The 14068-nt window shown below is 49.8% G+C and overlaps 1 protein-coding gene across 1 annotated transcript in view; it reads left to right on the top strand.

The window, feature by feature from the left end:
- LOC144496726 (valine--tRNA ligase-like) overlaps positions 1 to 14068 on the top strand; it is a 79142-nt gene that overhangs the window by 40212 nt on the left and 24862 nt on the right. Inside the window, 6 exon segments of the mRNA XM_078217228.1 lie at positions 5667 to 5737; positions 8713 to 8838; positions 10786 to 10849; positions 10852 to 10889; positions 11783 to 11851; positions 13256 to 13334. Of these exon segments, the coding sequence (XP_078073354.1) occupies positions 5667 to 5737; positions 8713 to 8838; positions 10786 to 10849; positions 10852 to 10889; positions 11783 to 11851; positions 13256 to 13334 (447 nt within the window).

Here is a 14068-nt window from a genome sequence, read left to right as displayed (position 1 = left end):
GACTCAATTTACATGAATAATGGTTGGAATGCGAATACTTACAACTAATCCAGTCTTTAAGAAACAAAACAATGTGAGTGGAGAGAGCATCAAGACAGGCTAAAAAGATGTGTATTGTCTCCAGACAAGACAGCCAGTGAAACTCTGCAGGTCCACGCAACTGTGGGAGTTACAAATAGTGTGACATAAATTCTGATTCTAGGATCGCATGATAAAGACTCAGGAGGAAAAAAGCAGAAATATTTATGTGAAATAGTGTGACATAAACCCAATATCCCGGTTGAGGCCGTCCTTGTGTGTGCGGAACCTGGCTATCAGTTTCTGCTCCGCGACTGCGCTGTCGTGTGTCGCGAAGGCCGCCTTGGAGAACGCTTACCCGAATATCAGAGGCCGAATGCCCGTGACCGCTGAAGTGCTCCCCAACAGGAAGAGAACAGTCTTGCCTGGTGATTGTCGAGCGGTGTTCATTCATCCGTTGTCGCAGCGTCTGCATAGTTTCCCCAATGTACCATGCCTCGGGACATCCTTTCTTGCAGCGTATCAGGTAGACAACGTTGGCCGAGTTGCAAGAGTATGTACCGTGTACCTGGTGGATGGTGTTCTCACGTGAGATGATGGCATCTGTGTCGATGATCCGGCACGTCTTGCAGAGGTTGCTGTGGCAGGGTTGTGTGGTGTCTTGGTCACTGTTCTCCTGAAGGCTGGGTAGTTTGCTGCGGACAATGGTCTGTTTGAGGTTGTGCGGTTGTTTGAAGGCAAGAAGTGGGGGTGTGGGGATGGCCTTGGCGAGATGTTCGTCTTCATCAATGACATGTTGAAGGCTCCGGAGGAGATGCCGTAGCTTCTCCGCTCCGGGGAAGTACTGGACAACGAAGGGTACTCTGTCCACTGTGTCCCGTGTTTGTCTTCTGAGGAGGTCGGTGCGGTTTTTCGCTGTGGCGCGTTGGAACTGTTGATCAATGAGTCTAGCGCCATATCCTGTTCTTATGAGGGCATCTTTCAGCGTCTGGAGGTGTCTGTTGCGATCCTCCTCATCCGAGCAGATCCTGTGTATACGGAGGGCTTGTCCGTAGGGGATGGCTTCTTTAACGTGTTTAGGGTGGAAGCTGGAGAAGTGGAGCATCGTGAGGTTATCCGTGGGCTTGCGGTACAGTGAGGTGCTGAGGTGACCGTCCTTAATGGAGATGCGCGTGTCCAAGAATGCAACCGATTCCGGAGAGTAGTCTATGGTGAGCCTGATGGTGGGATGGAACTTGTTGATGTCATCATAGAGTTGTTTCAGTGATTGTTCACCATGAGTCCAAAGGAAGAAAATGTCATCGATGTATCTAGTGTATAGCACCGGTTGAAGGTCCCGTGCGGTGAAGAAGTCTTGTTCGAACCTGTGCATGAAGATGTTGGCATATTGAGGTGCAAATTTGGTCCCCATGGCTGTTCCGTGTGTCTGGATGAAGAACTGGTTGTTGAAGGTGAAGATATTGTGGTCCAGGATGAAGCGGATGAGATGTAAAATTGCATCTGGAAACTGGCAGTTGTTGGCGCTGAGCACTGAGGCCGTTGCAGCAATGCCATCGTCATGGGGGATGCTGGTGTAGAGTGCTGAGACATCCATTGTGACGAGGAGCGCTCCTGGTTCAACTGCTCCATGTGTGCCGAGTTTCTGTAGGAAGTCCGTCGTGTCGCGACAAAAGCTGGGGGTTCTTTGTACAATGGGTTTCAGGATGCCCTCGACATAGCCGGAGAGGTTCTCGCACAGGGTCCCATTGCCCGATACGATGGGACGGCCGGGTGTGTTTGCCTTGTGTATCTTCGGGAGGCAGTAGAGATCTCCAACGCGGGGAGTACGTGGGATGAGAGCACGGAGGGTGTTCTGAAGGTCCGGATCAAAGGTCTTGATCAGAGTGTTGAGTTGACGGGTGTGTTCTTTGGTCGGATCTGCAGGTAACTGTCTGTAGTGTTCCTCGTTGTTGAGTTGTCGGTACACTTCTTTGCAGTAATCCGTTCTGTTCAGTATGACGATGGCCCCTCCTTTGTCTGCTGGTTTGATGACGCTGCGACAACGGATGAATGAACACCGCTCGACAATCACCAGGCAAGACTGTTCTCTTCCTGTTGGGGAGCACTTCAGCGGTCACGGGCATTCGGCCTCTGATATTCGGGTAAGCGTTCTCCAAGGCGGCCTTCGCGACACACGACAGCGCAGAGTCGCGGAGCAGAAACTGATAGCCAGGTTCCGCACACACAAGGACGGCCTCAACCGGGATATTGGGTTTATGTCACACTATTTCACATAAATATTTCTGCTTTTTTCCTCCTGAGTCTTTATCATGCGATCCTAGAATCAGAATTTATGTCACACTATTTGTAACTCCCACAGTTGCGTGGACCTGCAGAGTTTCACTGGCTGTCTTGTCTGGAGACAATACACATCTTTTTAGCCTGTCTTGATGCTCTCTCCACTCCCATTGTTTTGTTTCTTAAAGACTGGATTAGTTGTAAGTATTCGCATTCCAACCATTATTCATGTAAATTGAGTCTGTGTCTTATAAGTTCTGTTTGTGAACAGAATTCCCACTCACCTGAAGAAGGGGCTCAGAGCCTCGAAAGCTTGTGTGGCTTTTGCTACCAAATAAACCTGTTGGACTTTAACCTGGTGTTGTTAAACTTCTTACTTGGTCATAGAAGACAGAGGGTGGTAGTGGAAGGGTCTTTTTCCGGCTGGAGGCCTGTGACTAGTGGTGTACCGCAGGGCTCTGTATTGGGACCTCTGCTGTTTGTGATTTATATAAATGATCTGGAAGAAGGAGTAACTGGGGTGATCAGTAAGTTTGCGGACGACACAAAACTGGCAGGACTTGCAGATAGTGAGGAACATTGTCAGAGGCTACAGAAGGATATAGATAGGCTGGAAATTTGGGCAAGGAAATGGCAGATGGAGTTCAATCCTGATAAATGCGAAGTGATGCATTTTGGTGGGAATAATGTAGGGAGGAGCTACACGATAAATGGAAGAACCATAAAGGGTGTAGAGACGCAGAGGGACCTGGGTGTGCAAGTCCACAGATCTTTGAAGGTGACGTCACAGGTGGAGAAGGTGGTGAAGAAGGCATATGGCATGCTTGCCTTTATAGGACGGGGCATAGAGTATAAAAGTTGGGGTCTGATGTTGCAGATGTATAGAACGTTGGTTCGGCCGCATTTGGAATACTGCGTCCAGTTCTGGTCGCCACACTACCAGAAGGACGTGGAGGCTTTGGAGAGAGTACAGAGGAGGTTTACCAGGATGTTGCCTGGTATGGAGGGGCTTGGTTATGAGGAGAGATTGGGGAAACTGGGGTTGTTCTCCTTGGAAAGACGGAGGATGAGGGGAGACTTAATAGAGGTGTATAAAATTATGAAAGGCATAGATAGGGTGAACGGTGGGAAGCTTTTCCCCGGGTCGGTGGTGACGTTCACGAGGGGTCATAGGTTCAAGGTGAAGGGGGGGAGGTTTAACACAGATATCAGAAGGACATATTTCACACAGAGGGTCGTGGGGGCCTGGAATGTGTTGCCGGGCAAGGTGGTGGAGGCGGACACACTGGGAACGTTTAAGACTTATCTGGACAGCTATATGAACGGAGTGGGAATGGAGGGATACAAAAGAGTGGTCTAGTTTGGACCAGGGAGCGGCGCGGGCTAATTGTTCCTGGTTTCTCGTTTCAAGGCTTCATTCTACGATCATCTTGCTGGTGCCAGTACAGAGTGAGACTGCGGATAGTTGGGAACCTGTCTCGGGGGCAGGGAATTCATATGGTGTTCGTGGAAGTGGAAATGACTAGGGTTGGGAAGCATTTTCCGATCGGGGCCATTGTGATCTCCTGGACTCGTTTCGATCGCCTCAGGGGGTCGGAGAGGAATTTCCCAGATTTTTTTTTTTCCCCATATTGGCCCTGGGGTTTTTCACTCTGGGTTTTCGCCTCTCCCTGGAGATCACATGGTCTGGAATGGGGGGGTGGGGGTGAGTTAATAGGTTGTAATGAACAAAGCATCGTAGCTGTGAGGGACAGCTCGGTGGATAGGATATTGGTATGTAGATAGGCTGGAAAATTGGGCGGGGATCCTGGATTCAGGATTCAATCCTGGACCGGGGAGCGGCGCGGGCTTGGAGGGCCGAAGGGCCTGTTCCTGTGCTGTATTGTTCTTTGTTCTTTGTTCTTTGTCTGCGTGGGTTTCCTCCGGGTGCTCCGGTTTCCTCCCACAGTCTGAAAGATGTGCTGGTTAGGTGCATTGGCCGTGCTAAATTCTCCCTCAGTGTACCCGAACAGGTGCCAGAGTGTGGCGACTGGGAAATTTTCACAGTAACTTCATTGCAGTGTTAATGTAAGCCTTCCTTGTGACTAATAAATAAACTTTAAAAACAAAGCTGTGCAGTGTGGTCCCGGTGTGGTCTCACTGAGCCCTGTATGGCTACGGCAAAACTTCCCAACCTTTATATTCCATTCCCCTGGCGATAAACACCAACCTTCCATTTGCCTCCCCAACCACTTGCTGCACCTGAACACTATCTCGCTGGGCACCGACGTTCTGCTCTCCCACCGTCTCCCGTAAGCTCCTCACGTTTCGAGAATTGAAAACTAAATGAGTGAAGTTAAAAGAGGAGGTGCAATAATTGAGGTCCGCCCCCTTGGAGTTCACAGAAGGAACGTCTTAACCAAATCTAACCCAACTGTTCACAGGACACCCCATTCCACCGTTGACCCTTGGTCTATTTATACATTTTGACCTCCTGAACTCTCCCCTCCCCCACCCCTCCCACCCGCCAGTGGGTTCCCACCCCACTCCCATTGCTAATACCTGTGGGGAAAGGAGTTTCCCGCATTGATGGAGTGCTCTCCACAACCTCTGGCAGTATACCATGCACACATTCCAATGATGGATTATTTGATGTAACTGTGGGCGAGATGGTGGCGTAGCGGTATTATCACTGGACTAGTAATCCAGAGGCTGGTGCTCTGGGGGACACGGAGTTCAAATCCCACCACGGCAGCTGGTGGAATTTAACTCAAGTTCAGTAAAATCTGGAATTGAAAGCTAGTCTCAATAACGGTGAAAACTATCATCGATTGTCGGAAAAAACCCATCTGGTTCACTAATGTCCTTTAGAGAAGGAAATCTGCCGTCCTTACCTGGTCTGGCCTACATGTGACTCCAGAGTCACATGTCGACACTTAACTGCCCTCTGAAACGAGACACTCAGTTTCAAACTTTATTTATTAGTGTCACAAGTCGGCTTACATTAACACTGCAATGAAGTTACTGTGAAAATCCCCGAGTCGCCACACTCCGGCGCCTGTTCGGGTACACTGAGGGAGAATTTAGCACGGACAATGTACCCTAACCAGCACATCTTTCGGACTGTGGGAAGAAACTGGAGCACCCGGAGGAAACCCACGCAGACATGGGGAGAATGTGCAGACTCTGCACGGACAGTGACCCAAGTTGGGAATCGAATCCGGGTCCCTGGCGCTGTGAGGCAGCAGTGTTAACCACTGTGCCACTCTGTTGGCCAGATTGCCTGTTTCTGGGTCGTAAATGCGACGTCATCCCAGTTATGTGGGTCAAACCACATGTGTTGTGCTTTACCTCACGTTTGTTGTATGTTTTGTCATTCCTTTGTCTGACAGATGAGGATGTTCTGGATACCTGGTTCTCTTCTGGTTTGTTCCCTTTCTCCATCTTCGGGTGGCCGAATCAGGTGAGTCCGTGAGGAAGAAAATAAATTGGGGCGTGAAAACTCATTTTCCCAATTGTCGATATGGATACCAAGAAATCTGGGTGCCCGTGTGTACCAGTCATCACCAGCGAACGCCCAGTTCCAGTGCTTAATGGAAAGTCACCCAAATATTCCAATAGTATTAGAATACAAAAGAGGCGGTTTTAATACTGTGGCTACAAGAGCAGGTCAGAGGAATTCTGCAGTGAGGAACTCGCCTCCTGACTCCCCCAAAGCCTGTCCACCATCTACAAGGCACAAGTCAGCAGTGTGAGAAAGAACATTAAAAATAGAACATAGAACATCACAGCGCAGTACAGGCCCTTCGGCCCTCGATGTTGCGCCGACCAGTGAAACCAATCTAAAGCCCCTCTAATCTACACTATTCCAATATTATCCATGTGTTTATCCAATAACCATTTGAATGCTCTTAATGTTGGCGAGTCCACTACTGCTGCAGGCAGGGCATTCCACGCCCTTACTACTCTCTGAGTAAAGAACCTACCTCTAACATCTGTCCTATATCTCTCACCCCTCAATTTAAAGCTATGTCCCCTCGTGTTAGCCATCACCATCCGAGGAAAAAGGCTCTCACTATCCACCCTATCTAATCCTCTGATCATCTTGTATGCCTCTATTAAGTCACCTCTTAACCTTCTTCTCTCTAATGAAAACAACCTCAAGTCCCTCAGCCTTTCCTCATACGATTTTCCCACCATACCAGGCAACATCCTGGTAAATCTCCTCTGCACCCTTTCCAACGCTTCCACATCTTTTCTATAATGCGGCGACCAGAACTGTACGCAATACTCCAAGTGCGGCCGCACCAGAGTTTTGTACAGTTGCAACATGACCTCATGGCTCTGAAACTCAATCCCTCAACCAATAAAAGCTAACACACCGTACGCCTTCTTAACAACCCTATCAACCTGGGTGCCAACTTTCAGGGATCTATGCACATGGACACCCAGATCTCTCTGTTCATCCACACTACCAAGTATCTTACCATTAGCCCAGTACTCTGTAATCCTGTTACTCCTTCCAAAGTGAATCACCTCACACTTTTCTGCATTAAACTCCATTTGCCACTTCTCAGCCCAGCTCTGCAGCTTATCTATGTCCCTCTGTAACCTGCCACTTCCCTCCACACTGTCTACAACTCCACCGACTTTAGTGTTATCCGCAAATTTACTAATCCATCCTTCTATGCCCTCATCCAGCTCATTTATAAAAATGACAAATACATAAGAACTAGGATCGGGAGTAGGCCATTCGGCCCCTTGACCCTGCTCCGCCATTCAATAAGATCATGGCTGATCTTTTCATGGATTCAGCTCCACTTACCCGCCCGCTCACCCTTAATTCCTTTTCTGTTCAAAAATCTATTTATCCTTGCCTTAATAACATTCAATGAGGTAGCCTCAACTGTTTCAGCGGACAGGGAATTCCACAGATTCACAACCCTTTGTGTGAAGAAGTTCCTCCTCCTCAACTCAGTCCTAAATCTGCTTCCCCTTATTTTGAGGCTATGCCCCCTAGTTCTAGTTTCACCCGCCAGTGGAAACAACTTCCCTGCTTCTATCTTATCTATTCCCTGCATAATCTTATATGTTTCTATAAGATCCCCCCCGCCCCTCATTCTTCTAAATCCCAATGAGTATAGTCCCAGTCTACTCAGTCTCTCCCCATAAGCCAACCCCTCAACTCCAGAATCACCCCCTTCAGTGCCAGTATATCCTTTCTCAAGTAAGGAGACCAAAACTGTACACAGTACTCCAGGTGTGGCCTCACCAGCACCTTATACAGCTGCAACATAACCTCGCTGTTTTTAAACTCCATCCCTCTCGCAATGAAGGACAAAATTCCATTTGCCTTCTTAATTACCTGCTGCACCTGCAAACCAACTCCTTGAGATTCCTGCACAAGGACACCCAGGTCCCTCTGCACAGCAGCATGCTGCAATTTTTTACCATTTAAATAATCGTCCATTTTGCTGTTATTCCGACCAAAATGGTGACCTCATGTGGAATACTCCCCACTTCCCTGGATGGGTGCGGCTCCAGCAACACTCAAGAAGCTCGACACCATCCAGGACAAAGCAGCCCCGCTTGATTGGCACCCCATCCACAAACATTCACTCCCTCCACCCCCGACGCACAGTGACAGCCGTGTGTACCATCTACAAGATGCACTGCAGCAACTCACCAAGGCTCCTTAGGCAGCACCTTCCAGACCCACGCTTCCATCGAGAAGGACAAGGGCAGCAGATACCTGGGGACACCCCCACCTGGAGGTTCCCCTCCGAGTCACTCACCATCCCGACTTGGAAATATATCGGCCGTTCCTTCACTGTGGATAAATATCCTAGAGTTCCCTCCCTAACAGCACAGTGGGTGTACCTACAGCTCAGGGACTGCAGTGGGTTCAAGAAGGCGGTGACTCACCCACCACCTTCTCAAGGGGCAGTTAGGGATGGATAATGAATGCTGGGCCCGGCCAGTGACGTCCTATGAAAGCAAAGAGATAAAGAGTCGAACTCCAGACTGCCATTATTGGTCGTGGGAGCTGGGAGATTTTCCCTTCTGCCCCTCATCAGAAATAATGAACCCTGACCAATGAAGAGCAGATGAAGTGAAGCTGATAAAATGGGGGTTGGAAACATAGAAGATCAGAGCAGGAGGAGGCCATTCGGCCCTTCAAGCTTGCTCCACCATTCATCACCATCATGGCTGATCATCCAACACATTGCGTGTGTGAGTGTGTGCATGTACAAGTGCACGCGTGCGTGAGGGGGTGTGAGTGTGTGGGCGATAGTGCGCGGGCGATAGTGCGCGGGCAAGCCGACGCGAGCATGCCCACGTGTATGAGTGCGCGCGGGTGTGAGTGCGCACGAGAGAGTGAGAGTGTCATGCTGCTTTATCGGCTGTGGAATAACGCTGTGTATTTCCTCCCTGCAGACTGAGGATTTGAAAGCTTTCTACCCAGGCACGCTGCTCGAGACCGGCCACGATATCCTCTTCTTCTGGGTGGCCCGGATGGTGATGCTGGGCTTGAGGCTGACGGGACAGCTGCCTTTCAAAGAGGTACAGTGGGGCCCTGTTACCATCGACCTGCACACACTGGGCTGGGGAATATTGATTTGATTTATTATTGTCACATGTATTAACATACAGTTAAAAGTATTGTTTCTTGCGCGCTATTTAGACAAAGCATACCATTCATAGAGAAGGAAAGGAGAGAGTGCAGAATGTAGTGTTACAGTCATAGCTAGGGTGGAGAGAAAGATCAACTTAATGCAAGGTAGGTCCATTCAAAATTCTGATGGCAGCAGGGAAGAAGCTGTTCTTGAGTTGGTTGGGACGTGACCTCAGACTTTTATATCTTTTTCTCGATGGAAGAAGGTGGAAGAGAGAATGTCTGGGATGCGTGGGGTCCTTAATTATGCCTTTCCGAGGCAGCGGGAAGTGTAGACAGAGTCAATGGATGGGAGGCTGGTTTGCGTGATGGATTGGGCTACATTCAGACCTTTTGTAGTTTCTTGTGGTCTTGGGCAGAGCAGGGGCCCAGACCAAGCTGTGATACAACCAGAAAGAATGCTTTCTATGGTGCATCTGTAAAGGTTGGTGAGAGTCGTAGCTGACATGCCAAATTTCCTTAGTCTTATGAGAAAGTAGAGGCATTGGTGGGCTTTCTTAACTATAGTGTCAGCATGGGGGGCACCAGGACAGGTTGTTGGTGATCTGGACACCTAAAAACTTGAAGCTCTCGACCCTTTCTACTTTGTCCCCGTTGATGTAGACAGGGGCATGTTCTCCTTTACGCTTCCTGAAGTTGATGACAATCTCCTTCGTTCTGTTGACATTGAGGGAGAGATTATTGTTGCCGCACCAGTTCACCAGATTCTCTATCTCATTCCTGTACTCTGTCTCGTCATTGTTTGAGATCCGACCCACTATAGTGGTGTCGTCAGCAAACTTGAAAATTGAATTGGAGGGGAATTTGGCCGCACAGTCATAGGTGCATAAGGAGTACAGTAGGGGGCTGAGAACACAGCCTTGTGGGGCATATTAATGGATAACTGAGGCGCTCTGACTGAGCTGTTTCAGGGCAGGCAGGGCGAGACTGGATCCTTGTGCGGGGTGGGTCCCGGTGGAAGGTTGTGGGGTGGCGTGGGGGGGAATGCGTAAGGCTTCACATTTGAGCTGGCTTGTTTGGGTTGACCCCTGGAAGCAGACTTCACGCACAGGGCTGCGGAACTCTGGAATTCAGTCACGGACAGATACTGTTGAGGCCGGGACTGGGAGATTGTGTTGGGCAAGATCGGATCCAGGTTGGAGAAGATCAGACCAGCCGTGGGGTAGAGGGGTCGAGTAACCTGTTCACATTCATTTGTCCTGATTTTGTGGGATATTTAAAAATGCTCCCCGTGTCATCACTCGGCACAAATCCACTCAGAGAACAGGAACAGGCCCTTCGGCCCTCCAAGCCTACGCCAATCACATTGTCCTATCTCGACCAACCTCCTGTATCCCTCTATTCCCCTTCTGTTCATGGGTCATTCGAGTGGAATCAAGATTTTAAAAATATATAAGAAAGACGAAAGTAACTTCAAGAGAGCTTCCCAACCTCGGTACAGTCGAGTGACCTCTTCCCTCTCATTACCCAGTGCTCTTGTCTATTTCTCAGTGTCACAAGTAGGTTTACATTAACACCGCAATGAAGTTACTGAGAAAATCGCCTAGTCACCACACTCGGCGCCTGTTCGGGTTACACTGAGGGAGAATTTAGCACGGCCAATGCACTCTAACCAGCACGTCTTTCAGACTGTGGGAGGAAACCGGAGCACCCGGAGGAAACCCACGCAGACACGGGGAGAATGTGCAGACTCCGCACAGACAGTTACCCGAGGCTGGAATGGAACCCGGGTCCCTGGCGCTGTGAGGCGGCAGTGCTAACCACTGTGCCACTCACATGAGCTGAGATTATTTCCTGTGGTTGACTACGGTGTTTTTCTGTTTTCGATTGCTCAGGTCTACCTTCACGCCATCGTTCGCGATGCCCACGGCCGGAAGATGAGCAAATCCCTCGGAAACGTCATGATCCGCTTGATGTGATCTTCGGGATCACCCTCGAGGTAAGATCCTGTCAGTGTTTCCGAGATCGCTGCTGTCTCAGCATCGCCGAGGTCCCCACTTCAATGCTGCAGGTTCCAAAACCCATCGACCTGTCCACAGGGCGGCCAGGCGGCCGTCAAACTTTATTCCCATTGAACAAAGAGGAATTGAAACCGACACTGGGTGGCAACTTGGAACAGGAGATAATACATGAAATTCCGCACAAAACCTGACTGTATGTGTGTGCATCGTCATGTATGTGGGCATTGTCATGTATGTGTGTGCACGCATGTGTGTGCGCTAACGTGTATGTATGTGTGCATGCATCCTGTGTGTGTGCATGCGTCTTCTGCGTGCATGTGTATGCACTCACACGTGTATGTGCATGCGTCCTGTGTGTGTGCATGCGTGCATTCTTCCTCTTTGTGTGCATATGCGTGTGCATCCATCTTGTGTGTGTATGCATGTGTGTGTGTCCTGTGCGTCATGTGTGCATGTATGTGTGCGTGTGTGTTGGTGGGTTTGGGGGGGTGTGGTCTAAAATGTATGATGTGGTCATGTGATCGCCTCTCATTCTCCTGAAACCCAGGGCATGTCGGGCTTGCACACCCCTGAACATTTACATACGTGTATGTTTGTACGTACATGCGTGACTGAAATGTCTCCTGGTCGTGAGATCTGGCTTTGCGTTCGTGCCCTGCGCTGTCTGAGCGAGCGCACTCGGAGACCGGGCAAAAGGCTTTGCCAACACCTCCGGAACCAGCTCCAGATGAAGGGGGGAAAGTATTATTTTAGATTTCGTGCTGAGTCGGAACGAAGCTGGGCACCGCCCCCCCGTGCATCTGCAGCGTGACCGTGTGGTTTGAACAGCCGCCCTCGCTCATGTGGCCTTTTCTCTTTACTGTTTCCACAGGGTCTTCATGCTCAGCTCCTGGACGGTAACTTGGACCCCGTGGAGATCGAGCGAGCCAAGGCCGGCCAGGTAAATGTGGTGGGGGGGGGGGGGGGGGGGGGATCTGGAACTGGCTGCACCAGGGCCTGGTTAAAGTGAATAATCTGGATATATTGACGAGGAAGCTAGTGAGGTGGGCACGGTGGAAGAGAACGGGAGAATGGCTGATGAAGTAGTCCACACCGCGCACACTGGTGAATTATAAAGCACGTCACATTGAGACGTGACGGGTAAAGACAACCTTCGATAGATTCCAAAATGTTTACAGCACAGGAGGAGGCCATTCAGCCCATTGCGTCCACACTGGTCAACAAAGCATTGACTGCGCGTATTCCAGCGCTTGTTCTATAGCCCCTGGAGGTCACGGCAGCGCGAGTGAATATCTAAATACTTCTCCAACGTTACCAGAGTTTCTGCCTCGACCACCCTTTCAGGCAGCGAGTTCCAGACCCCCACCACCCTCTGAGTGAAAAAGTTTCTCTTCAAATAATAGCAAATTGGATTATTATCTAATTGGAAAGAAATTACAACATGCTGCTGTGCAGAGGGACCTGGGGGTCCTTGTGCATGAGACGCAAAAACCCAGTCTGCAGGTGCAACAGGTGATCAAGAAGGCAAATGGGATGTTGGCCTATATCGCAAGGGGGATAGAATATAAAAGCAGAGATGTCTTGCTGCATCTGTACAGGGCATTGGTGAGGTCGCAGCTGGAACACTGTGTGCAGAATTGGTCCCCTTATTTGCGGAAGGATATATTGGCCTTGGAGGGAGTGCAGAGAAGGTTCACCAGGTTGATACCAGAGATGAGGGGTGTTGATTATGAGGAGAGACTGAGCAGATTGGGTTTGTACTCGTTGGAATTTAGAAGGCTGAGGGGGGGATCTTATAGAGACCTATAAGATAATGAAGGGGCTGGATAGGGTAGAGGTGGAGAGATTCTTTCCACTTGGAAAGGAAGCTAGAACTAGAGGGCACAGCCTCAAAATAAAGGGGGGGTCAGTTTAGGACAGAGTTGAGGAGGAACTTCTTCTCTCAGAGGGTGGTGAATCTCTGGAATTCTCTGCCCACTGAAGAGGTGGAGGCTACCTCGTTGAATATGTTTAAATCACGGATAGATGGATTCCTGATCGGTAAGGGAATGAGGGGTTATAGGGATCAGGCGGGTAAGTGGAAATGATCCACTTCAGATCAGCCATGATCTTATTGAATGGCGGGGCAGGCTCGAGGGGCTAGATGGCCTACTCCTGCTCCTATTTCTTATGTTCTTAATCCCCTCTTAGCCTCCTATCTCTTACTCGATCTTCTGGTGAGAAAAAGTCTCTCCTTGTACACCAGATAATAGGGCACTTCCATGGCTGTAAAGCCCTTTGAGGGTTTATCCTGGGTCTGTGTAAGGTGCTATATAAATGCAGTATCTTTTTTTCCCCTGGTTAGAAATCGGATTATCCGGCTGGGATTCCGGAATGTGGGACGGACGCCCTGCGCTTTGCTCTGTGCGCCTACACATCTCAAGGTAAGACATCTGTGGAATTGCTGACGGAGACCCACTTCCCACCCCTTTCCCCGGAATCTCATCACAGAACCGGAGCAGTGACTTAGTCCGGGTGGGAAGCAGCTCACTCCCACTGTCACACCTGCAGTTACGCAGCTCATTCAGAATTGCCAAGCTCATAGTACAGCAGGGAGAGGCCGTTCAGCCCTTCTGATCCTCGCCAGCCCAGTCAGTCCCACCCCCTCCACTCTATCCCTGTAGCCTGACAGGTTTCTTACCTTCAGTCACTCATCCAGGTCCATTTCCCATTGAAGTCAGCCATTTTCACAGTAACTTGACTGCGGTGTTAATGTAAGCCTACTTGTGACACTAATAAATAAATTTTAAACTTTAACTTTAAACTTTCATGGAATCATAGAATCCCTACAGAGCAGGAGGTCTCCATCCGGCCCACCGACCCTGCTCCGCCGACAACCCCACCCGGGCCCTATCCCCGTAACCCCACGTATTATTCCTGCAAATTCAACTGCAAAATTCCCGGTTCCATTCCCGGCTTGGGTCACTGTCTGTGCGGAGTCTGCTCGTTTCCTCCCACAGTCCAAGGATGTGCAGGCGAGGTGGATTAGCCATGCTAAATTGCCCCTTCGTGTCCAAAGATGTCCAGGTTCGGGGGATTGGCCATGATCACTGCATGGGGTTATGGAGATAAGGCAGGGGGCTGGTCCTGGGTAAGATGCTCTATCAGAGAGTAGGTG

The sequence above is a fragment of the Mustelus asterias genome, chromosome 8 (genome assembly GCF_964213995.1).
Source record: "Mustelus asterias chromosome 8, sMusAst1.hap1.1, whole genome shotgun sequence".
NCBI classification, from domain to species: Eukaryota; Metazoa; Chordata; class Chondrichthyes; order Carcharhiniformes; family Triakidae; genus Mustelus; species Mustelus asterias.
The sequence above is the reverse complement of the archived record's forward strand: the minus strand, read 5'-3'. Positions and strand labels throughout refer to the sequence as shown.